At 53.1% G+C, this 25,689-nt stretch overlaps 1 protein-coding gene across 1 annotated transcript in view; it reads left to right on the forward strand.

Moving 5' to 3' along the window:
• The window catches only part of NGFR (nerve growth factor receptor), a 38,990-nt gene extending 15,677 nt beyond the window's left edge, over positions 1 to 23,313 (forward strand). The window contains exons 4-7 of the mRNA XM_044999306.1: positions 4,547 to 4,906; positions 14,955 to 15,198; positions 17,190 to 17,350; positions 17,775 to 23,313. Coding sequence (XP_044855241.1) covers positions 4,547 to 4,906; positions 14,955 to 15,198; positions 17,190 to 17,350; positions 17,775 to 18,076 — 1,067 coding nt within the window. The 3' untranslated portion in view covers positions 18,077 to 23,313. The remainder of the gene's footprint in view (positions 1 to 4,546; positions 4,907 to 14,954; positions 15,199 to 17,189; positions 17,351 to 17,774) is intronic.
• Positions 23,314 to 25,689: the final 2,376 nt, after the last annotated feature.

Consider the following 25,689-nt stretch of genomic DNA (forward strand, 5'->3'; position numbering starts at 1 on the left):
GCCTTGGGCAAGTCACTTAGGCTCAGATCCTCAAAGGTATTTAGATGCCCAACTCCCATGGCACTGGGTGTTAGGTGCCTTAGTCTCTCTGTGCCTCAGTTCCCCATCTGTACAGTGGAGATAACGCCACTGCCCTGCCTCCCAGTTCGTAGGAGCTCAGGCTACAGCATCGGGGACCCTAAGTACCAGCGCTAGACAGGCAGCTAGCAAAGGGCAGGTTTAACCAAGACTCCGGGAGCAGGGCGGCCGTGATGGCAGCGCTCAATCCGAGCGGAGCACTTTGCGCCCTGTCATTCAGCAGGATAATTGCCGTCTCCCGCGAACGTCCTCGGGAGATCGCCCAGGTAATTAAAGATTCATACAGGGATGGATCGCTTTCAAAATGTGGGGGAGGCTGAGCCGAGGATTAGGGTTAATTTCTCTGACACCTTCCTCCCACGACGAGGGGGGAGATTCCAAGGCCCAGAGGGAGGAAGGAGGTCGGAGGCCCTGGCAGGTCAGAGCAGAGGAAATGAATTCAAAGGACAGAGATGAAGAGACCGTGACAGCAGCCCTACAGGAACTCCTCTTCCCCGGGTTAAAAATAACTTCAGACGCTGGGGTTCCTCCCAGTAGCCGGGGGGTAGGGGGGCCCTCAAAGGGTCTTCTCCCCCCAACCCACAGGGCCCCCCTCTGTCTCCTGTGAGGCCAGGTTAGACAGGGCCAGCGCTTCCATTAGGTGACCCTAGGCGGTTGCCTAGGGTGGCAGGATTTGCGGGGCATTTTGCCGCCCTCGGTGGAAATTTGGCGGCGGGGGGTCCTTCCACTCCGGGTCTTCAGCGGGGGGGAGATTGATTTACACGGAGGAATCAGTTCTGCAGGGTGCTGCTGAAACCGGAGCCCGAGGAACCAAGGCTGGGGCGAGAGTCAGCAATTAGCATCGTATGCTCGTGTTTATATTGGACTCCTGCATCTTGATTCTGTCCTGGTCTCCATCAGTCATGGATGGGAAACAGATGCAGCTAAACGAAATGGGGCGTGTGGCCTCTGTTCGGGGAAAATGGCTGTTTGGTGGGGGAATGGAGGGGAGGCAGCACCCCTCAGAAACAGCCCCGCCAGGGCAAGGAGGAGAAAGCTTCCAGGGTGTTAGGAGAGGAAGGTTGGCTTTGTTAATGAGGCACTGGACTCGGATTCAGGAGATCTTACTTGGATTAGAGATTTAAATTGTAAACGCTTTGGTGCAGGGACTGTCTTTCTGTCCCACGTTTGCACAGCACCAACCGCAGTGGGCTCTGGCACTACAATAATACAACTATAGAAAATAATAATAATTCCAGGTTCAATTCCCATCACTGCTAGATGTAGACGCCTCGTATAACCTTGGCCAAATCACTCAGGCTGAGATCCTCATAGCTATTGAGGGGCCTAACTCCAATTGATTGATAACGGGAATTAGGCCCCTCAATAGCTTTGAGGGGCTGGGCCTGTTTTTCTCACTCAGTGTCAGTTTGGGGCCTAGCGCAACGGAGCCCCAATCTCAGTTGGGGCCCTCAGGCACCTACAGTAATATAAATAATGAGGAGAATGCCTATAGCAGAGGTCCCCAACACGGTGCCCGTGGGCGCCATGGCGCCTGCGGGGGCATCTAAATGCACCTGTGTCCTGGCCAGCGGTGGAGCATCCGCCGAAATGCCGCCAAATTTCTGCGGCATTTCGGCGGCGACACCTCTCGATGACACTGCTTGCTGCTGAGAAGCAGCGTCATCAAGAGGCGTCGCCCCCCGAATTTCTGTGGCATTTTGACGGCGACGCGTCTCGATGACGCCGCTTGCCGCCGACAAGTGACGTCATTGAGAGGCATCGCCGCCGAAATGCCGCTGAAATTCGGTGGCATTTCGGCGGCTGCTCCACTGCCGCCACAGTCCTTCGTCTGTAATTGAGTGTCCAGGGAGGTTGAAGTGCTCTCCGATAGGTTTTTGAATGTTACAATTCTTGACATCTGATTTGTGTCCATTCATGTTTTTGCGTAGAGACTGTCCGGTTTGGCCAATGTACATGGCAGAGGGGCACTGCTGGCACATGATGGCATAGATCACATTGGTAGATGTGCAGGTGAATGAGCCCCTTCTGGCGTGGCTGATGTGATTAGGTCCTATGATGGTGTCCCCTGAATAGATATATGGACAGAGCTGGCATCAGGCTTTGTTGCAAGGACAGGTTCCTGGGTTAGTGTTTTTGTTGTGTGGTGTGTGGTTGCTGGTGAGTATTTGCTTCAGGTTGGGGGGCTGTCTGTAAGCGAGGACAGGTCTGTCTCCCAAGGTCTGTGAGAGTGAGGGATTGTCCTTCAGGATAAGTTGTAGATCCTTAATGATGCGCTGGAGAGGTTTTAGTTGGGGGCTGAAGGTGACTGCTAGTGACGTTCTGTTACTTTCTTTGTTGGGACTCTCCTGGAGTAGGTGACTTCTGGGTACTCTTCTGGCTCTGTCAAGCTGTTTCTTCACTTCAGCAGGAGGGGATTGTCGTTTTAAGAATGCTTGATAGAGATCTTGTAGGTGTTTGCCTCTGTCTGAGGGATTGGAGCAAATGCGGTTGTATCTTAGAGCTTGGCTGTAGACAACGGATCGTGTGATGTGGGCTGGATGAAAGCTGGAGGCATGTAGGGAAGTATAGTGGTCAGTAGGTTTCCGGTATAGGGTGGTGTTTATGTGACCATCGCTTATTAGCACTGTAGTGTCGAGGAAGTGGATCTCTTGTGTGGACTGGTCCAGGCTGAGTTGATGGTGGGATGGAAATTGTTGAAATCCTGGTGGAATTCCTCAAGGGCTTCTTTTCCATGAGTCCAGATGATGAAGACGTTACCAATGTAGCACAAGTAGAGTAGGGGCGTTAGGGGACGAAAGCTGAGGAAGCGTTGTTCTAAGTCAGCCATTAAAATGTTGGCATACTGGGGCCATGCGGGTTAGGGTTTCTTTAGCCTGGAGAAGAGAAGACTGAGAGGGGACATGAGAACAGTTTTCAGGTACGTAAAAGGTTGTTATAAGGAGGAGGGAGAAAAATTGTTCTTAACCCCTGAGGACAGGACAAGAAGCAATGGGCTTAAATTGCAGCAAGGGAGGTTTAGGTTGGACATTAGGAAAAACTTCCTGTCAGGGTGGTTTAGCACTGGAATAAATTGCCTAGGGAGGTTGTGGGAATCTCCATCATTGGAGGTTTTTAAGGGCAGGTTGGACAAACCCCTGTCAGAGATGGTCTAGATAATACTTAGTCCAGCCATGGAGTGCAGGGGATGGGACTAGCTGACCTCTCGAGGTCCCTGCCAGTCCTACGACTGTATGAGTCTATGTTGTGGGGCAGTAGCAGGAGTGAGTGGGCAGCTGGGGGGTGCTGGCAGCGGGGTCGTTGGGGAGGGCTAGGCAGCTGCGAAGGGGGTGAGTGGACCCTCCTGAGGTAGCAAGCCATGGACTGGCCGCTGGAACACAGGCAGTGCCAGACTGAATCAGAGCAGGGAGCCCTCTAGCCCAGGGCCCTGTCTCTGACCGTGGCCAGAGGGAGGTGCAAGAAACCCCCACAGCAGGGTGTTGTGAGACAATCTGCCCCTAGGAAAATTCCCCTCCCCGCCCCCCAACAGCCTCCCCAGCTCACACCCAGGCATGACACTGCTTCCTTTCTCCGCATGACCCTCAGGAGGCAGCACTGAATGAGTGTGTGCAGAAAACACCCCCCCATTAACGATGCATGCTATGGGGCTGGGTGGGTTGGGGATTTGCTATCGGAATCCCGAGCTTTTCCCCACTAGGCTGCTGATTCAAATCCAGCCAGAGGGACGGGCTTGTGAAACGAGCCACTGGCCTCGGTCCAGCGCCCGCTGGCCAAGGAGCTCTATCATCCCTTAGCACCCATGAGCAGGCTGGGGTGTGGATGGGCCGTGGCGAGTTAGGAGCCTCAATACCTTTGAGGATCTGGGCCTGAGCTCTCGGGGAGAGGCAGGACAGTGTGGGGCCGTGATCTGGGGAGAGGGGAACGTGGGTCTCCGGGGTTGTCAATCTGGCACCTTTCACCAGCACTAAACATGCTTCCTAATAATAAAACCCTTAATTTCCTGGGTTTTTATAAGCTCGTGCTGCAGCTGCAGAGGGCTCTTGAATCTCCTCTTGTTCCAGTTGGGGTAACAGCCACATACAGCTAAAGAAGTTGCCTATGCTAGGGCACGACAGAGCCCAGAGTGTTTGTCCTGCCACAGCTCCTGCCTTGGGCCAGTTTGCATTGCCATCAGTAGCTCCATTTAGGGGGGGACTCGATATAGTTCTATAGGTCTGTGTAGGAGCAACGGTATTGTCTGGCTCTCCTGCAAGGCGGCACAGCTGTGGCAGCCACTCTCTTGCCCAATGCAAGAACCAGGAGCTTCCAGAGCTGCTACAGCTTGAGCTAAAAAGCCAAGGCTGCCTAGTCAGGGCAGTAACAGACTCATATCCTCTGCGGATCAGCATAGGCCTGTACCACTCGCTCATCGGGGGGTCACCCACACACTGATCTCTCGCTCGCGCTCTCTCTCTCTGCTCCACTGCAGGCGTGACCTACTCGGACACCGTCAGCGCCACGGAGGCGTGCAAGCCGTGCACAGAGTGCGTGGGCCTGCAGAGCATGTCGGCTCCCTGCGTGGAGTCAGACGACGCCGTCTGCAGATGCGTCTACGGCTACTACCAGGACGAGAGGAGCGGCCAGTGCAAGGAATGCGACATCTGCGAGGTGGGCTTTGGGCTGATGTTCCCGTGCAGGGACACTCAGAACACGGTCTGCGAGGAGTGCCCCGACGGGACCTTCTCCGACGAAGCCAACCACATGGACCCCTGCTTGCCCTGCACCATCTGCGAGGAGAACGAGGTCATGATCAAGGAGTGCACCCCGCTATCCGATGCCGAGTGCAGAGGTAATGGGCCCCTGGGTCCCTGTGCTGTGCAGCATGGATCAGGGTGGTTCAGATGAACACTTCAGGGCCAAATCCAGCCCCATTATAGGCAATGGGCGTTTGGCCCTTAGCTTCTTGGGGCTCACAATGTGTCCCGTAGTGACTTTCAGGTCAAAAGGAATAAGTCACCCAGCACGTCTTCCATTCCTGCCTCTCAAAGCCTTTGACCAAGGGTAGTTCTGGAGCATTAGCCTCACCTTACTGAAGGAGGAACTGAAGCACAAGGAGGGTGAAGTGATATGTCGATGGTCACACTATGAGCCAGTGTCAAAATTAGAAAGAGGACCCAGGAGTCCTGGCGTTCAGTCCCCTGCTTTGATTATGACGCTGCTCAAACAGCTTAGCAAAGAACCCAGGGGTCCTGGCGTTCAGTCCCCTGCTTTGATCACAATACCACTCAAACTGCTTAGAAAAGAACCCAGGAGTCCTGACTCCCTGTCCCAGCCCCCTAGACAATGTGGCCTCCCAGCAAACTGGGAACTTTAGGAAAACCCTCCTCCCCCCTCTGCTCCCCACCTTTCCGGGACGTAATGGTAAAGCAGGACGTGCAGGGTTTGATTGTTCCATATGGTTCCACCTGTCCCTTCAGACAGATCTGGCTTCCCCTGCAATGTCGCCGTGCCAATATAGAAACAGGTCCCAGATGAGCAATGGGACCAGCCCCCATGTTCTCTGACTCTGCCCCCACGGCACGGCCTTGGCAGCTATCCCCCCAAGTCAGAGAGATCTCCGCCTGGCTAGCCCCCCCGCCCATGCTCCCGCACCAAGCCCACCCCAGCTGCTTCTGCATCAGAGACAGGGGAATATGTGTATGGAAGTTTTTTCATATGGAAATTCTTTGACTGCCATTCTGTGTTCACCTGGGAGGGCCAGGGATTAGATCAGGGGAGTGTGAGCTTGGCCAACTCCCTTAGCGGCTTTGTGCCTCAGTTTCCCCATGTGGATAAAGGGGATAATGGTGCTGCACCCAGCGGATGACGGTGTTTTGGGCTCCTCCAGTGAAAGACACTATAAATGCAAAGCACTATCTGTCTCCGCTGTATCCCCGGGGCTGATACTAATCATCCATCAGCTTAATTCAGTGCTGAACATTATGATTAAAACTGCTACACATAGTAGAGAAAGCAGCGTGGATCGTAAGCTGGGGCCGCTGGAACGCCTGGGGTCAGAGTGCTGGTCCCGGACAGTGGCTCTGCACACCTCGGGGTAATAAAGCAGCAGCCTCAAGGCTAGCAGGGAAATCGAGGATGAAATACTGTCTCAGATGCAGCCCTGGGGCTTTCAGGGGTTTGATGCTCAGTGAGCAGATTCCAGAAAAGCCAGCACACGTGGCTTTGTGTCTGCTGCTTCCAGCTCTCACGTGGCTTGCAAACATCTGCCCTGCATTGGCAGCTGGTCTGGTGTGTTTCCAAGGGGTCTATGACTTCCCGGCAATGGCAGCATCTTGGCTCCAAGGTGAAGCCCAGCTCATGTGGGGAGGGATGTGCCCAGAGGCCTCTGCTGGCTGCATTTAAAAATAATCGGCCTGCCTGGTAGTTACAGGAACCTGGAGCAAAGAGGAGACGTTTAATAGCTTCAGACGCTTTGTTTGTGGCAGTTGGAGCCTGGCAGTCCTGGCCTTCTGCAAAATGGCATTTGGCAGCCGGCGGGCCCCTAATGGGAATTAATGGAGGCGTTTAGTCGCTGCCAGGCCTAGGGGCTGCACTGCCCCAGGAGGAGCTAGTGCGCTTCATTTCGGGGAGTGGGGATGTGGAGCGGACACAGCTTCTCTGAGATTCCTGGGGCACAAGGCCCAGGGACAACGGCTCCCTAAAATCCTACAGCAACCCCATGTAGTTCAGGGCCTGCTGGCTCCAATGAGGCTCAGTGCCTGGCAGAACCGGGCAGGGCCGCCCGGAGGATTCAGGGGGCCGGGGCAAAGCGGGGGAGCTGCGGCGCTGGTACTCACCCTGTGGCTGTCCGGGTCTCTGGCGGCATTTCGGCAGCAGGGGGGTGCTTCAGTCGCTCCGCGTCTTCGGCAGCACTGAAGGGCCCCCTGCCGCCGAAATGGTGCCAAAGACCCGCACCGCCGCCGGGCCAGGGCTCGAGGGGCCCCTGCGGGGCCTGGGGCAAATTGCCCCACTTGCCCCCGCCCGGGCAGCCCTGGAACCGGGCCAGTTGGCATGTGGGATCAGTGACCGCTTTCTGCTGTGCCACCCTGCAGGAGGGATGCAGGGCCGGGCTGCATTTTGCTGGGGAATTGTGTTAAGAAGAGGGAAGTAAGGAAATCGGGAGCATGGGACAATGCTTCAATTCTCCCCTTGGATTATTGCGGAATCAAATCTCAGGTCGGGGAAACAGGCCGGGGGTTGGGGGTGGGTGAGACAGAGCAAATCCACGCAACCCTGCAGGGAATGGCAAGCTCTGGCCTGTTGGCTTCAGTCCCTCAGCTCCTTCACTGCTTCTTCTAATGCCCATGCTGAGTTCAGGTCCTGGCGTGTCATGTCAGTGGGATCCGGGCTCGGGATAGGGCCTGAGCTCTGGGGTAAGGAATGAGCCCTCAGGGGCCAGCTGGGGCTCGGCTGTAATGTCAGCCTGGGACTTCGCCTCAGTCCCTCAAAGATATTTAAGCTCCTCACTTCCACCTAGGCACTCTGGGCAGAGAAGAGGTAGGCCTGGGCCTGGGAAGTTTATGGTCCAATGTAACCCACTGGTGGGTGTGAACTACCAGTCCCGGGTCCCAGAAGAGGTGAGTCTGTTATGGCCCTAGCTAAGGCGCTTGGGCTTACACTATAGCAGCTTATGGTTTTTTTGGTTTGTTTTTTTTAGCTCTGAAGGTTCCCGGTTCAATCCCCCAGGGTGCAGGCCAACCGAAATTACATGCAGATTAGCACTGTAATGGTTTACACACAATGTCACCCGTGTAGGGAAGGGATGCCATTTATCGGAGGAGCAACAACGCACATGATCTGATTCTCTTTGTTAGAGGATCAGATTCTGTCATCTGGCAGTAACCTCCTGTTCCCCCAGGCTGAGTCCTCTGCTGCCCCAGCCATGCTGCTGACACTTCACGGAAAGGCCCCCGTTCCCCAGGGGATTTCCCAAAAGGGGCAGCCCTTTATTTAGAAAGCTCATTAGCAGGATGAATGGCCCAATGGGCTGGTGGCAGGGGTGGGGGAGGGCACCGGTTTCCTCCTTTGGTTGGAGACGTAGTTATGCTCCCTGCCCGGAGCACAGAAGTAGAGAAGAGACCATTGTGCCATGGGCGTCTCTGATTCAAGGCAGGGGGGATTCTGGGCAGCCCTTTCTGGCTGATCCCTTTACAGGGTTGAATAAATGGAGCCAGAAGTCAAGGCACAAAGGGCAGGCTTTGTTAGCAGGATTTTATGCTCGGGGGCACGAGGGGTGGGATCAGAGCCCAGCAGGAAATAGCCAGGAAGGCCTCCCAAGGGCTTGCTCTGAAAAGGCAGCGTGGGATGCCACAGGAGGAGTCTGTCCCAGCCCAGCCGAGGGCGGTGTGCAGAGTAGGAAGGGCTGCCAGTTGCTACAAGCATTTCTTCTGAGCCAGGAGCAATTGCCAGCCTGAGAAACTACCTCTGGATCTGGGTTTGCTCTTGTGCCAGGCCCCGTGTGGCGCTCTAGTTGGACAGTTCCTATGGCAAGGGTCGGTGCCTCGGCAGGCTCCATGGCCCTGCTTGCATCGTGGTTCACCCTTAGCTGGAGGGGATGGCAGAGGGGCCTGTGTGCGCATTCAGATGGGCAGGGGTTTTTGTAAAGGTTCTGGACAGGCATCGCTCCTGGAGCAAGGGCTCATCTGCAGTGTGTTTCTGACACGGCTCTCAGAGGGCAGTCTGGCACGGGCGCGCTCTGAGCTGGGCATGGCAGAGCAGGAACTCGGGCAGCGACCAGAAGGGGACTGCTGAGGTCTGTCCTGATTTACAGCGCACGAATAGCCTAGAGCAAAAGATACCAAAGGTCTAGAGCCACAGGCAGCAGCGTGGACCATTCCAACTGCTGGCGCTAGAACCCCAGGCTGCAGCATGGACCATTCCAACTGCTGGCGCTAGAACCCCAGGCTGCAGCATGGACCATTCCAACAGCTGGTGCTAGAACCTGAGGTTGCAGCATGGACCATTCCAACTGCTGGCGCTAGAACCCCAGGCTGGAGCATGGACCAGTCCAACTGCTGGTGCTAGAACCCCAGGCTGCAGCATGGACCATTCCAACAGCTGGTGCTAGAACCTGAGGTTGCAGCATGGACCATTCCAACAGCTGGCGCTCAAGCTCCAGACTGCAGCGTCGACCATTACAATTCTGGTGCTAGAACCCGAGGTTGCAGAATGGACCATTCCAACTGCAGGCGCTAGAACCCCAGGGCGCAGTGTGGACCAGTCCAATTGCTGGCACTAGAACCCAAGGCTACAGTGGAATTATTCCAACTTTTGGCCCTGGAACCCATAGCCTGCAGCATGGACTATTCCAAATGTCGGTGCTAGAGCTAGAAGGTGGATCGCTCCATACTCGCGTAGCAGACAGCAAGGGCAGCGTGAAAAGCCCAGGCCATCAGGCAGTGGAGAAAGCAGCAGATTTGGGAGGATCGGTGGCACCGGGGAGAGTTAAAAGAGAAGCCAAGTGTCAGCTCAGCTGTCATGCTCCCCTGGCAATGGGATGCTGTAAGCAGCGGTGGCTCCAGGCAGCAGCGCTCCAAGCGCGTGCCTGGGGCGCCAAGCCGCGGGGGGTGCCCTGCCGGTCCCTGTGAGGGCGGCAGTCAGGCAGCCTTTGGCGGCATGCCTGCAGGAGGTCCCCGGTCCCACGGCTTCGGCTGCAATTCGGCGGCGCATACGCCAAAGCCGTGGGACCGGGGACCTCCCACAGGCAAGTCACCAAATCCTCGGGACCGGGGACCTCCCGCAGGCAAGTCGCCGAATCCGCGGGACCGGGGACCTCCCGCAGGCAAGTCGCCGAATCCGCGGGACCGGGGACCTCCCGCAGGCAAGTCACCGAATCCGCGGGACCGGGGACCTCCCGCAGGCAAGTCACCGAATCCGCGCGACCGGGGACCTCCCGCAGGCGTGCCGCCGAATCCGCGGGACCGGGGACCTCCCGCAGGCAAGTCACCGAATCCGCGCGACCGGGGACCTCCCGCAGGCGTGCCGCCGAATCCGCGCGACCGGGGACCTCCCGCAGGCGTGCCGCCGAATCCGCGGGACCGGGGACCTCCCGCAGGCAAGTCGCTGAATCCGCAGGACCGGGGACCTCCCGCAGGCGTGCCGCCGAATCCGCGGGACCGGGGACCTCCCGCAGGCAAGTCACCGAATCCGCGGGACCGGGGACCTCCCGCAGGCAAGTCACCGAATCCGCGGGACCGGGGACCTCCCGCAGGCAAGTCGCCGAATCCGCGGGACCGGGGACCTCCCGCAGGCAAGTCGCCGAATCCGCAGGACCGGGGACCTCCCGCAGGCAAGTCGCCAAATCCACGGGACTGGGGACCTCCCGCAGGCAAGTCGCCGAATCCACGGGACCGGGGACCTCCCGCAGGCAAGTCGCCGAATCTGCGGGACCGGGGACCTCCCGCAGGCAAGTCGCCAAATCCACGGGACTGGGGACCTCCCGCAGGCGTGCCGCCGAATCCGCGGGACTGGGGACCTCTCGCAGGCGTGCCGCCGAATCCGCGGGACCGGGGGACCTCCCGCAGGCGTGCCGCCGAATCCACGGGACCGGGGACCTCCCGCAGGTGTGCCGCCGAAGGCTGCCTGACTACCGTGCTTGGGGCGGCAAAAAAGCTAGAGCCGCCCCTGGCTGTAAGCCTCAGAGACTGTTTCTTGCAAGAGACTATAAAATCACAAGCCCGCAGGCCTTGCCTTTGCCTGCCCTGCTCGCCTCCCTGCCACCTTTCATAACCTCCCCAGGACTGTTTTCTGCCTTTTCCCTGGCAACAAAAGGTTAGGGCCCTCCCTGCTTCACAGGTACAAGATGAGACACATTTTCTTCACCAGGCATGCCTAGGTGCGGTTCTTGGCTGAACACGGGGAACCAGCCAATAGGAAAATGTTTTCCTCCCCTCCAGAGCTGAAAGGACAGGGTGTGCCCCGCAGGCTGACAGAGCAACGGGACATGCATGGAGGATAGGAGCGTCTGGGCACCGACGGGAAGAGAACAAGCTGGGAACCCTGCTGCTCACTGACTCTGAGTGAGCGTGCAGGCAGGGCCGGCTCCAGGCCCCAGCACGCCAAGCGCGAGCTTGGGGCGGCATGCCGCGGGGGGCGCTCTGCCGGTCTGCGGGAGGGCGGCAGGCGGCTCCAGTGGACCTCCCGCAGGCGTGCCCGCAGAGGGTCCGCTGGTCCCACGGCTCCGGTGGACCCTCCGCAGGCACGTCTGCGGGAGGTCCACCGGAGCCGCGGGACCGGCGACCGCCAGAGCGCCCCCCGTGGAGTGCCGCTGTGCTTGGGGCGGCGAAATTGCTAGAGCAGCCCCTGCGTGCAGGCTACTCGCTGTGTGACTCATGCCAATGAGCTCGAGGGAGGGGATCCAGGTGAAACAGGAACACCTCGATGTTAGCAAGGGATGACCCTAGCTCCGTTCCTCACGCCATGCCTGTTGTGGAGACAGGTGGCGTTCCTGTACACAGGTCTCACGGCAGACGTGTGTTTGCTGCGCAATAGCTGTGTCTGCAGGCTGGATAGCACAATATTCCCGTGTATTAAAATCAGTGTGAAGGTGAGCCCTAATTGAGGTTGGGCCCCATTATGCCATGCCCTGTACAGACCCAGAGTAAGAGAGTCCTTGCCCTGATGAGCTAAGGGTCTGATCCGCAAAGGTATTTAGACACCTAACTCCCATGGATTTCAGTGGGAGTTAAGCACATAACAGCTTTGGGCCTACAGCCTAAATAGCCAAGGAAGACAGTAGAAATGGTATTATCCCCATTGTACAGATGGGGAACCGAGGCCCAGAGAGAGTGACTCAAGTTCACACAGGACAGTCTGAGATGGGTAGGAGCTGAACCCCTCTCTCGCGTCTTGGACCCCTGCCCACAAGCCCATCCTTCCTGTGCAGGAGAAGGAGATGTATATGCACAGGGCAGCACTCCGGCAACGCTGGGCTTCTGTTGCCTGGGTGGAGCTGATCCACCGAACAGCCCCTGAGGGTCGGTTACTGATGCGGCGACGCAACCGGGCTCCGGGCGGAAAGTAGGGCTGAGAAGAGGAGCAGCAGAAAGAACATCTCTCACCTCAGGCTCCGATCTAGTCAGATTTCATCAGCAAAGCGGGGTTGGGCCAGGCCAGCACTATGGTGAGAGATCTTGCAGGAAAAAAACCTGGCCGTTCGTGATAATCACACGTGCTGTGGGCACATCTCCCAGGAGCAGGAGATGGGATGTCAACCGGTGTTCCGGCAAAACTCAGGCGGCACAGCAATTTAATCTCCTGCCATGCAGAATTGATCCTGACAATGTCTTCTAGTGAGTCATCCTGCCTAGATGTCAATATCTCCAGGGGTGGAGCTTCCATTGGAAGACTATCACACAGTCACGTAGATCCCACTGTTGAGGCTGTTTCTCTTGATATTTATCCTGCATCATATTACCTTTTTTTTTTTAAAACTATCCTGTTACGTCTAGTTACAACTTCTTGGACCAGTCTCTTTGATGCTGAAATAGTTGTGGCTTTAGGTGGCCTGTCCCACCTTGGTTATTACTGATTCAAGAGAACTGTGACACCCTAAATTCCTTCTCCGTGTTCCCCTGGCAATGGGTATTCTTGGCTCCTCTCCTCCATAAATTGTAGGCCAGTCCTGCTGTACAGAGCCAGCTCTGAGGAAGGGACTGAAGGGCAGGAACAAAATCCATTTGCGCCGTGGACGATTTGTAAAAAGAATCCATTCTGCGAGGTAATGTGAGGAAAATCAGTGGGTCTGATTTTTATTCCCCGCTCTCCCACTTACCTGCTGGGTGACTTTTGGCACATCACTTCCTCTTTGTCCTTTGGCACGTCTCTTTAGATTGTAAGCTCCTGGGGCAGGGACTGTCTCTTACTAAGTGTCTGTGCACGGCCCTGCAATGGGGGGCTCTCACCTCAGGGTAACAAATACAAATAATAAGAAGAACATAGGAGCATAAGAATGGCCATACTGGGTCAGACCAAAGGCCCATCTAACCCAGTATCCTGTCTACTGACAGTGGCCAATGCCAGGTGCCCCAGAGGGAATGAACAGAACAGGGAATCATCAAGTGATCCATCCCCTGTCACCCATTCTCAGCTCCTGACAAACAGAGGCTAGGGACACCATCCCTGCCCATCCTGGCTAATAGCCACTGATGGACCTGTCCTCTATGAATTTATCTAGTTCTTTTTTGAACCCTGTTATAGTCTTGGTCTTCCCAACATCCTCTGGCGAGGAGTTCCACAGGTTGACGGTGCGTTGTGTGAAGAAATACTTCCTTTTGTTTGTTTTAAGCCTTCTGCCTATTCATTTCATTAGTTCTAAACCTGAACCAAGGTTAATTTTAGGTGTGTTTGAGGTTGGAGCTGAACATTTTGCAGACCACTAAAAAGCTGCCTCATCTCCACCCCAGAGGAGGCTGCATTTCAGTGACGCGTGAACAGCTTCCTGGGTACATGCTATCCTGCAATGGCCATTGGACGAACAGTGCTACGTAGACTGTCCCACATTCTTGCTAAGCATCTGCATCGCTCTGTGTTCCGTTAGACATTCTAACGGCTTGCGTCTTCTTTGCATTCAGCCTTCCCCAGTGGTGATCCTTACGTATGAGGGAGGCCATCAGGTTACTGCAAACCATGCTCAGATGATCATCGCAGTTGCCTGCCCTCCCTTTCAGCTCTTCCCTGACCTGCTTCCCCCCTTGCATAGTCTCATCTACACATCTGCAGTCCCAGAAGCTCCGCTTGGTGCTGTGTTTTCATAGTGGGATGCATTTGCTCTGGTGCTGAGTGTACCAGGCACCGGGTAACCTCATAGCCATACCTCCGATTTCCATGCGATGTTCCTAGACAACGGTGCTACAAAGGCGTGTGTGGCTTATTAATCTTCCCAGTCCAGAATCGCTCCCCGCACTGCAGACTGGCCTCCCGCTCTCAGCCGCTCCCAGTTTCCATGCCGCCCGTGGTATTTGGCAGTAGCGCTGCGTTTCTGAAGCCCTTTGCCCTTTTCGATCTGCTTGGCGCTCCAGATTTCACGCCCTTTAAAGAGCGACAGGTCAAACCCCCGTGGTCCTTGAGCGTCAGGAAAAAAGCCTCCAATAAACAAAAACTGGCAAAGGGCAAAGATGGTTCTGAGCTGGCTGGAGGCAGGATCAGCCGTCCCAGGGTGGAGAAAGGGTATGGAAAGGATTCGGCTCTCTCTGGCATTACATGCCTGCATACAAAGGCTGCCACCTGCAGGGATATGTGACGCTGACCTGCCGGAGCTAATGAGAGGGACTAATACGAGAGAGGGATGGGAGGCTTGGTAGATTAGTTACACAATGCGCAGCACATAATAACCAAAGCACCACCAAGGGTGTGCTCTGTTTAGGGTTGGCAGACAGTGGTTAGAGATGGGTTCAGGCTGCAGAATTCAGGGGTGTTAGGCTGTGGGCTTCCCACCTCTGCCAGGAAGTCCTGACAGCCTTTGGGCAGGTTTAGTTACATCTGAGATAAAAGGATCCTCTCACCCTGAGCCCCACCGGAGAGCGTCAACGGTGGCGACTGTGCAGTACCTGTTTTCATAGCTCGCCCAGCCATGTGGCATGGTGGGGAGAGATGGCTAACACTATTAAGGGCTCCAGAGGGGGTGTGTCTGTGTGAGGAGGGGGCGGGGCCTCATCTTGGCTCCTCCCCCTGGGTGCCAGCAGAGCTGCATTGGGAGAGTGCTGGCTACCGCCTCCCAAAGGGTGGCAAGTCTCACTGCCCTGCGCCTCTGGAGGCATTACGCCTCGCCTCCCCCTTCCCTACGGTGCCATTACTGAGTGCTACAGAGGAGAAAGGGAGGTGGGGCGAATTGCTGACTCCATTTTTATTCCCCTTGGCAGATCTTCACCCGCGCTGGACGCCTCGGACCCCAACCCTGATGGGATCTGACAGCCCCATGCCTTTCACCAAAGACCCGTACGATACCGAAGGCATCGCCAGCACCCTCGCAGATACAGTCACCACTGTCCTGGGTAGCTCCCAGCCAGTCGTGAGCCGCGGCACTGCGGATAACCTCATCCCTGTCTACTGCTCCATCCTGGCAGCCGTGGTGGTGGGGCTAGTGGCCTACATTGCTTTCAAAAGGTAGGCAGGGGTCAATGCCCTGGGGGATTCTAGGATGGAGGGAGGGATCCAGGGATCCGGAGGCTGCCGGCCTCAGACTGAGACCCAGGTCCGTTACTGCCTCACCGGGCAGCTTTCTCTAGCAGCACCTGATCGTCTTGGGACCTGTGGTGATAATGGGTCGGATCTGGAGTTTTACACAGATTTACACTTCACACTGGTGTAAATGACAGCACCGGAGGGGCACCTATGGGAGTTGGGCACTCGTCTCTTATGGAAGGCCAAGGGGAGTTAGGCACTCACCTGTCCTGCAGTGCAGAGCAATGGAGAATGGGCCCTATATGGTCTCGCTCGCCTATCTTGCTCTTTCTTTAGCTTGCTCATTTCCCTTTGGGGGGGTGCTTGTAATTCTGAGACCTTCTGCAGCGCCGTCACTTTCAGTGTCGTGCACCCTCTCACCCCCTTTGTGCTGGGGTTTGCACCTGGTGCCTATGCAGGTCGCAGCTGGTTCAGTGTTTGCACAGAGGGCTACGACTTCTCCACATACCCACGCGCTGGAAATAATCCCTAATCACTGTTATTCCTAGGGAGGAGGCTGAATTCTCTGCCATTGACTAATCAGTGATGCCAGCAGAGGTGCACCTATACCCCTCTCCAAAGACATTCCCGTGTGCGCACCCACAAGCATGTTCACACATGCACACCACACGGTTTATATTTGCATATTCTCACCCAACTGCCTGTGTGCACTGAGTCACTAAATTCACATTCAGTTGCATGTGCGCACACAATCCCATGTACCTTTGCATTTCGCTCGGTGCTTTGCTTCACATGCACACACCCACATGCTGTTTCACAGGCATTTCCACATGCACACAGCAAAGCATATCAACACATGCATTTACATGCGTGCACGCACGGTTTAACATGCATTTATATCAGCACGCCCAGTCATGGCTGTATTATTTGATCAAAATGCAGCCATTTGATTAGCCCTACACTCGCTGTCCATTATTAAAAACATTCAAGAGATCAAATCATAGACGCATAGGACTGGAGGGACTGCAAGACGTCTTTTAGGCCAGTTCCCTGCACTCAAGGCCGGACAACCTTATGACCAACCTCAGCGAAGTTTATTGTCTTAAGACAAAATAGTACAATACAAAAAGGATGTTTATGTACCGCTCCCTATTTTTATCGTAGACCCATTTACGAGTTAAAAGCTTTCAATATAACACCCAAGACTAACATTCACCCATCAGCTTTATTACCTTTGTTTTCCTGGTACCAGGGTGTGCCCCTTAGCTCCTTTTGAACAACGCACGCCACGCCATGAAGCCGGTCTCTGCGTTGTACCAGAGCGGGACACGCATCTCTGGACAGGATTGATATTTGCTAATGCTAAATGCCGTCAACTTAGTGCTAGCATTCATATATAATGTAATGTATGTAATATTAATATGGTGGGTACTACATACACCTCTACCCCGATATAACGCTAAGTGCCACCTCTCAGAGAGGTGTATTAACTGCATCGTCGGACGAACCCGCATGGGAAGTGTCTACGCTATGGCGCTACAGCTGCAGCACTGTCACTGTGCCTCTGGAGGGTAGCCATCCCCTCGCTCCTCATTTATACCTAGCTGAGACTTAGACAGCCAGCCCTTTGAGGCAAGGAGAGGCTCTTTGTTCTGGGATTGTACAGCACCTAGCACCCTGTGGGGGGTCTTGATCCAATACTGAGGCTCCCAGGTGTTACTGCAATACATCATAGTAATCAGTGTCAGGATGCTGGAGCCTGGATCTCTAAGGCCAGTGGGTCTGGCTCTCTGCTGCTTTGCCCTCGTATCAACATTTCTACCAGCACTGCAAAGGCAGACTGGGCGCAAAGGGGCAGGACAGGGAGAATGAGGCTCTGTGACTCTGGCTGACTTACAATAAGCTCTAGGTAAGAGGCTGGTGGATGTGGCTGGATCGGCTGTTTCATTCATCTTCGCTGGTCCCGTCTGCAGGTGGAACAGCTGCAAACAGAACAAACAGGGCGCCAACAACCGCCCTGTCAACCAGACCCCCTCTCCGGAAGGAGAGAAGCTTCACAGCGACAGTGGGATCTCCGTGGACAGCCAGAGCCTTCACGACCAACAGCCACCGACACAGACCGCACAGGTGCAGGGTAAGGTTCATCCACCAAGCTGTGCTAGGGTGGGCCCAGGGCTGGGAGAGCAGGGAGGAGTCTGCAGTCCATGGCTAGGGAGCCCTGGTGGAGCTGGGAGGGTCAGACATGGTATGGCAGGGACGGGGAGCTGCGGGTCAGGATCGGGGTAGGAGTGGCTGGACAAGGGTTGCAGATTGGGACAGGGGGGCAGTGGGGAGCCCAGGACTGAAACCGTGGGGTGATGCTGCAAGTCCAGACTGGGGAAATGATACACAGGAGGGTACAGGTCACAGGCATCCCCCGGGTTGCCAGTGTGTACGAAGCACTAAGCTGCCCGCCCCCCGATCCTGGTGCTCTCCTGGGCTTTCTGACCCCTCCTGGTTCAGTTTCACCTCCCAAAGGCCGGAGTGACCCTGCTCTGTCCTTCCTCTTCCCTGCGCAGCTCTGAAAGGAGACGGGAACCTCTACACCAGCCTGCCGCCGAACAAGCAAGAGGAGGTGGAGAAGCTGCTGAACAGCTCCCCGGAGGACACCTGGCGTCACCTGGCGGGGGAGCTGGGCTACAAGGAGGATCACATAGACTCCTTCACGCAGCAGGAGTGCCCTGTCCGGGCCCTGCTCTCCGACTGGTCCGGCAAGGACAGCGCCACCATGGACGCCCTTTATTCCGCCCTGCGCCGAATCCAGCGGGGAGACATTGTGGAGAGCTTGTACAGCGAGTCGACCGCCACGTCGCCGGTGTGAAGGGAGGGGCGGGAGAGGCGCTCCCCAGCCAGCCCCTCTGCGACCCCACGGAGATACCAGCCGGCGAGAAGATGTGAAGGAAATGGGGTTCCCGCCCGGGCCCCCCGCTATTTACGAACAACCCCGTATGCACTGACCTCTTATTTTCAGTATTGTCTCCTTTTTTCCATCCCCCTTTCCCCTAGCGGATGTTAAAGCAGGAGGGATAGAGCCCAGGCCACCGGGGGCTGTGGCCTCCTTCGGTCTTGCTGGGACCTAGGAGCGCTTGACGGCTTCGGAGCCTCCTGTGTGAGCAGAACAATCTCTTGTGCACCCCCTCCAACCCCAACAACACGTCTCCAGTAGCTGCAGCAATGGCCGCGTTTGCTCTCGCTCAGGTCTCTCCTCCTTCTTTCTCTGCCTGCTTCGTTCCCCCTCTTCCACTCCCCCTCTGAGGAGCTTCCTCTGCCCGCCACAATATCCACCCCCTTCTGTTTGCCCCCAGTCACCTTTGAATTGCATCCGCCAAGCCAGGAAGGACGGACCCGGCTGAATTCAGAGAGAACTGGCTGGATTTCAGGGCTAACGTTTGAGTGAAGATGTTATTAGCAGGGCCTTGGGACGGAGGGTGGGGAGCAGAGGGATGTAATTAGAAAGAGCTACCCAAGGATGCAGCATGGGGGGAAAAGGGCTTCTGACACATTTGTGCCTCTGCACTGTCCTTGGGAGTGGGTGAGGGGTGAGAGGACTTTGTTTCTAGCAGGCACAATCTATACTGTGAATCATGAAACATACAGCGTGCGCGTTGGCAAGAGATCCACATGCCTCCGTGACACGCACGTGCCTCAGGCTTGGAAGAGTTTGCCTTGGTCATTAGCAGCCAGGCTGCCCGACACGTTAAGAGACAATCTAGTTACCTATGGAATAATGTCATTTGCCTGCCTTGGGTGCTCAGTGGTCAATCGCCAGCACCTTCCCAGGCACTGAGCTCTCCTGGGCAGACGTCACCCAAGAACAGGCTCCTTTGGGTAGGTTGAGGCTTCCAGGGAAGACCCAGGAGGTGGAGAGGCAGCTGCAGCAACCTTTCTAAAGGAACAGGGGGGCAGGGAGTGTGTTCAATGGAGTTTTTCCCAGGCTCGGAAATAGGTTTGGGTGAACGCTGGTGTTGGGGCGTGAGGGGGTGGATCTTGCTCCTTCCAAACCAGCTAGGCCCAATTCTCAGTTAGACATTCCTTCTTTGAAGAAGACACTAGAAAGCAGCAAATCATAGGACTCAGCTGTTTCCCGCCCGTTCCTGAGATGTATTCCTAGGAGAGGGGAGTTCTAATGGAGCCCAGGCAGCCAAGTGGTATGAGTGGCTTAGCCCTGTCCATAGGGTTCCCTTTCATATAAAGCTCCTGATGGGAAGGGTGACTTGAAAAATGCCTTTCCTTCACCTGAAGGACTCCCACACCTGTCGACAGCCATCAGGAAATCAAGGGAACTATGCAAAGTGCTCTAGCCCTTAAGAGGTATGGCAGACCTCTCCCAGAGCTGCGGCACTTCCCTGCTTTGCAAGCTTCCTCCTCCTTGCCTGAGTGGAAGGTCTACCTCCTGGATCCATTGGACTCCTAGTATGGCTGGTAGGTGACGGGAAATGACAGCACAGGAGCGATAATAATATACAGGACAGTACTGGTGATCATACCTCACTCCAGATTTGGGTGGATGACTCCTGGACTGCAGCAGTCCAACATCTGCAGACCAACAGTAAAGTTTCTCGAGGGGTGTCCAGCCGCTACAAATGAGGTGTCCCTGCAAGAGGCCCCATGGTGGAAGACCGCTTAAGTTACCAACCGTCTGTGGAGCAAGGAGGCAGGAAAATACAGAATGTGAATGTGATTGTAGAACTTGCATCTGTTGTAATCAGCCCAACCAGAGAGGAACGGTTACTTACACTTCAGATCACACCTGGGAGCGTTAGAAGCTGGAGACAGGAGGTCATTCTTGGGTTGGCTCCTTTTGAGGGACCAATAACTGGTAGCGAAAGTTTTGATGACGTAGAAAATTGTTTCACAGCACTTTGATCTTCGGAGAGGGCCAGATTCTATTTGCTCCCACTGAGCTATTTGCTTCTTGCTGCCCCAGGAACCCCCCGACGATGAAGACTCATTGAATAAGGGGCTATTCAAACCCAGCTGGCCAGGGAATGATTTTTCCCATCCCATGAAAGTTTTCAAGTTATTGAAACATTTTTCTCATTCCAAATTGAGAGGAAAAGTCTAAATGGCAATGTTTTTCGCACATCAAAAAATCTGGCAAAAGAAATTCAGATCAGGTCAAAATATTTTGTTTCAATAATTTTGAAGCATGTTTTAATTTTGACCATTTTAAGGGTTTTTTTTGCGGGGGAGGATACTAGAATTAGCTTAAAAATTTAAGTGAAAAGCCACTTTGAACTGGAAAACTATGATTTTTCATGTAGAAAATGTCAAAATAAAAGATTGACAATTTTGAACCACCACCACCCTCCCGCTCCCCCCAAAAAATGGTGGGTAGAAAACTTTAGTTCCTTTTCTGCAAAAAAAAAAAAGTTTCAATTTCAAAGAATCAGCATTTTCCAATGGACAAAAATGTTTCTTTGGCAAATTCCTGACCAGCTCTACTGTTCAGTGCAAGTACGATTCCGGCCTCAAATGTCTCCAGTTCTAGAATATTACCCTGCTTCTGCCCTCACAACACAGGATCAAATCTCATTTGACTGGTAGCTAGTGAAGAATTGTAGCAGAAATGGCAGGGAGTCCCTCGCCCTGCCTCTTTTTATGCCTCTGGTCTGGCATCTTCCTCCAGCCCTCAAGCCAGTAAGTCCATGTCATATATCCGACGTGAGCTGCTAATTCATTAACAGCCGGATTCTAGCCTTCTTGCGCAGACAGCTTTGCCTTGGAAAGCAATGGGCGCGCTGTCGGAGGAAGGCGTTCATGTTCAGGGCCTGCAGGAGCTGAGTGTTGGTGATGTTCATGATTTCACAGACAAAATGAAGTCTATGGGCCACGTTCAGCTCTGCTCCAAAGGGGCCGAACTTGTCCCTGAAGAGGGAAATCTGAGAGACTGAGCTACATAAGTGAAGGACCTGCTGTTTGCCTCCCAGCTCCGCCAGAAATCTTGTTATTGAATGAGGAAGGGGGGGACGGACCTAAATGAGACGACTAAGAATTGTAAATAATATTGTCTTGTTTTACTCACTGCTAAATGTTTCTCAGTGTGAAGTGGATTACAGTGCTGACGAGCAGGAGACCTTGGCTTTCTCCACAAGGCTTCTGCTCACCGCTGCCTTAGCATGGGGTCTAGCTGTTACCCGTTCTTCCACAAAGCTATAACTGACTGGCCTCTCAGCGTCTTCCTGACGGACGGCATGGTGGCAAAGATCCGTTTGCTCGCGGCTCTGCGCTGCAGGTTGAATTTTACGTTACCAGCCTTGTATTTGTTATAATAACCTTGATTCTGGCCTTAAAGAGACGACAGAGGGAAATTGACATACGCACACTTTCTTTTTTTTAACCATGCTGCTGCTGATGGCAGTGTTGAAAGGCTATGCGAAACTGACGAAAGCGGAGAGATTAGATCCAGGATGGAACCTCAGGCCATTTTAAAGGGATGAAATGTTCAAATGTACCCAGGGTTATTAGATGGCACCCAAATCCCATTGAAAGTCAAAGTTGAGCCCTTAACTCCTGTAAATGCTTTGGAAAATTTCACCCATTGTGCTTTAAAAGATTGGGGGAGGGGGGGTGTTGCTAAGAATTGGGCTTCTAGAATGGGATTTACAAAAATGCCCAGCTACCTTCATACCTTTGATTGATTTAGGAGTACAAGTCCTATCAGCTTTCAGTGGGGGTTGAGCTTCATGGTCACTGAAGATGCTTTGGAAAACTCCACACCCATGATGACCATATGTAGGCATGTAATTAAATGGCCTGATTTAGGGTTGAGCACTCAGCAACTGAGGTCAGTGGGGAAATGCGCACCTCTGAAAATCAGGCCACTTAACCAGGTGCCAAACTATGGACTTAGGAGCGGATCATTTAGGCCCCCGTTTCTGAAAAATGTTGCCCATTTAGATGTACATTTTTTTAAGTTTTAGAAAACTTAATATGAGTAGAAATGTCCCAGATATTTTAAGAAAAAAAAAAGACAATGGAAAAAGGCAGGTTTTGATCCAATCCCTCCTGCTTCGGGGCTGAAAATGTAAATACAATGGCCAAAGTTTTCAAAAGTGACTAGTGACTTCAGGTACCCAAGTGAGGACACCTTAAAAGGGGCTGATTTTCAGAGGGTGGGTGGGATTTCAGAGGGAAAATCAGGACCCTTTAAGGTGTCCCCAGATAACAAGCCATTTGCAGAACTCCTGGCCAGCAGCATTAGGCTAATGCATGAGAAGCAAAAACTGAAACTTACCAGTCTAGGTCAAACTATAAACAAGTGATGAAAGACTAAAAATAGTAAAAAAGCACATTTGAATCAGACAGATTTTATCTTTAGCAATCTCTGTGGTACTATTAGTAATGCAGGCAAGGGATTTTTTTTTAAATGTTAATAGTGACCTTATTACTCATGTTTTTTGTATGCAGGCACTGAAGCATCATATAAGAGATCAGGTATTCTTCCCAGAACCCAGTGGTGCTTAGATATTGTACATGAAGTAACAGCTTTAATTTTTGAGTTGCCTTATATATGTGGAAGGTGATCATAGTCGTAACATACCTGTGGTGAGTTTCAGACAAAAATGCCTTGCAGAGAACTCTGAAAAGCAAATGCAGACTCACGTCTACGTTGTAGAGCTGGTTTAAATTTTTCAAACTATTGGTCCCACCAGAAAATTAGGTTTTCCTCAGAAATGAAAGTTATCACAGGACAATTTAGTTTTTCATGAAATTTTATTTTTATTTTCATTTTCAAGGGAAATTTCAGAACAAAAATATTCATTTAGCTTCATTTGAGATGGCAATTTTTGTTTCGATTGTTGAAAACCGAAACGAATTGAAAATTTCTATCATCATCAAAGGGAACATTTATATTTGAATCGGAATGAAATGAAAATTCTCAGGTTTTGTTTTAAAATGTCCTGCAAAACATTGAAACAAAACTTTAGCTGAAGATTTTCAGCCAGCTCCAATATTTTGGGTTATCTCAATTTTTTAATCACATGGGAAACTTGCATGAAAACAGGATTATCTTGGGGTTTTGGCTGGGATTTGCAAAGTACACACTGTAAGTCAGTGGAAACTTATATGTTTCCCATTACTGTGATATCTGTGCAGGGATGGTGTCCCAAGTCTCTGCCAGAAGCTGGGAATGAGTGACAGGGGATGGATCACTTGATGATTACCTGTTCTGTTCATTCCCTGTGGTGCACCTGGCATTGGCCACTGCTGGAAGACAGGATACTGGGCTAGATGCACCTTTGGTCTGACCCTGTAGGGCCATTCTTATGTTCTTATTTGATCACCTCCCATTCTTTAAGGCAGGGAAGTGCTATTATTCCCACTTTACAGATGGAGAAACTAAGATCCAGGGAGACTAAATGACTTGTGTCAAATCAGAGAGGAAGTTTACGGAAGAACAGGGGAAATAAACCCATCTCTCCTGTGCCGCAGGCTAGCATTTCACCATCCTGCAACCACATAGACCCTGTGCTATCTCTCTCTGAGGAGTGATTTATATGTTCTGATGTCTAAGCAGGACTCTATGAGTTAATGTTCTTCCACCTTCTTAAAAAAGAAGTCACTCAGCACTACAAAGCAGTATTTGATTATATTATTTGCACTGTGAATCCTAAAAGCAGAGAACAAAACAAAAACATCCTCGTTAGTCACAGATCTCCAAATAATTCACACACACCGCCCCCCGTAAATCCGTAGGAGTCACGAAGGAGAAACATTGTGTTCCTTCCATTCAGGGTGAAAGGGTTAATTTAAAGCAAGGCTCTCATTTACACCCACGCCTGCAAAAGCCTGTCCCTTGCAGCAAGAGACTAAAAAAAAAATTAAAAAAATGGCCCAGATGTCTGCCAGAATCCAAAGCAAGTCAGCAAGGGTCATGTACAAGGATCATATGAGGTTTAAAGCACCTGCCTCCGGTGGGAACAAGGGAGGACTCAGGGGTTATTTAGGGCACGGTGTGGGAACAAGGAAAGATCGGGCTGGCTCTGCAAAGACAGCAGGAAAAGATGGGGCAGCTAAGGAGCCTGGCAGAAGAGGTGGGAGCGGGGAATCGCTATTGGAGGAGGGGAAGAGAGACTGTTAGGTGTAAGGGATGCCTCTGTGGGATCCAGAAAGGATCAGGGAGCATTGTGGCATCAGGAAGTGGGGGAGATGGCGTCTGTGTGAGGGGGAAAGCTCAGTGCAGCGTGATGGCTCCAATGGGCATGGAAGGACGGGCACTTTGGCAGGGAGGGGTTCAGCAGTGGTAGCCACGGCGGCTCCTGCTTGAGTAGCAGCCTCCATCTCACCCAGCATATAGTCCTCTGCTGGCCCCATCCCAGTGGGACACGGGGAAAGTGACAGAGGTCAGAAGCAGGGTGTGGAGCTGTCAGGAGGAGGAGGAGGAGGCTCAGCAGAGGATGAATTAAGCCCTGAAGCGTCTGCGTTCATGCAAATCTCTCTGCAGACAAGGCAGAAAGACCCATTCCAAGGACCAACCATTTCCATGCCGCATCAAATGCTGCTGGCCTTAGCTGTCCACTGCGCATGCAAAACCAGTTTGGAGAATTTGTCCCAGACTCTGAGCCCAGCCGCCCTGATGCAAATCCCAATGGAGTCCAACGGAGTTTGTCTGAATGTGCAAACCCACTGGCATTGGGACGCCTCTGGATTTATGGCCTGTCCACACACAGCAGTGGCACTGGTTTAATTAAAATCCGTTTCAAAGCTATGCTGTTTTCACGGCTATGGTGTAAACGTACCCTCAGCTCAGCTTAAAACTGGCTTCCGGTTTTACTTGCGTTGTTAAATTTACTGGTAAAAATTCAACCGTTAGAATTTAGATTTAAATGGCTTGCTGAGCGGCCACATTTGGTTTTTGCACAACTTAAACTAAATTGGTTTAAAGTCGCACTTTCATTTAACCGGGTGCAATTCAGTGTGCAGAGCTGGCGCTACTGAGCTCAGAAATCTCTTTCTTCTCGCCGGCGCAATATAGTTAAGCTCTCAGGTCCTAAGGGCCAGGTAGGAGAAGCCCCTCAGCACATCACCAAATTCCATGCTGAAGCGTTCAGTATGCAAAGAAGGACTTAGGGACGCCTCACCTTCCTATTCTGAGACAAACATAACGAGGAAAAAATAAGCCAAAGTTAATGATCTTGGAGATTTTTGTTGCTTTTTATAATGTTTTGTTGTACAAAGCCAGCACGTTCCTCTTGTTAATACCTGTTATTATCCCGGCCCCTCGGGTTTCTCTGTAATAGGAGAAATGCCAATTTATTAGAAATTCTTACAGTGAATAAATAGTCCTGTAATGGAACCACATAATTAGTCCTTTTGCTGTGATTGGTGTCAGCGACTCGCTGTGGGGGTTTGGGTGGCTGGCTGACCTGGCCCAGCATCAACAGGTTGTGTCTGTGTGTCCGTCAATGAACCTGTGCTTGTGTGGGCAAT

Source organism: Mauremys mutica, chromosome 25, assembly GCF_020497125.1.
Source record: "Mauremys mutica isolate MM-2020 ecotype Southern chromosome 25, ASM2049712v1, whole genome shotgun sequence".
Taxonomy (NCBI): domain Eukaryota; kingdom Metazoa; phylum Chordata; order Testudines; family Geoemydidae; genus Mauremys; species Mauremys mutica.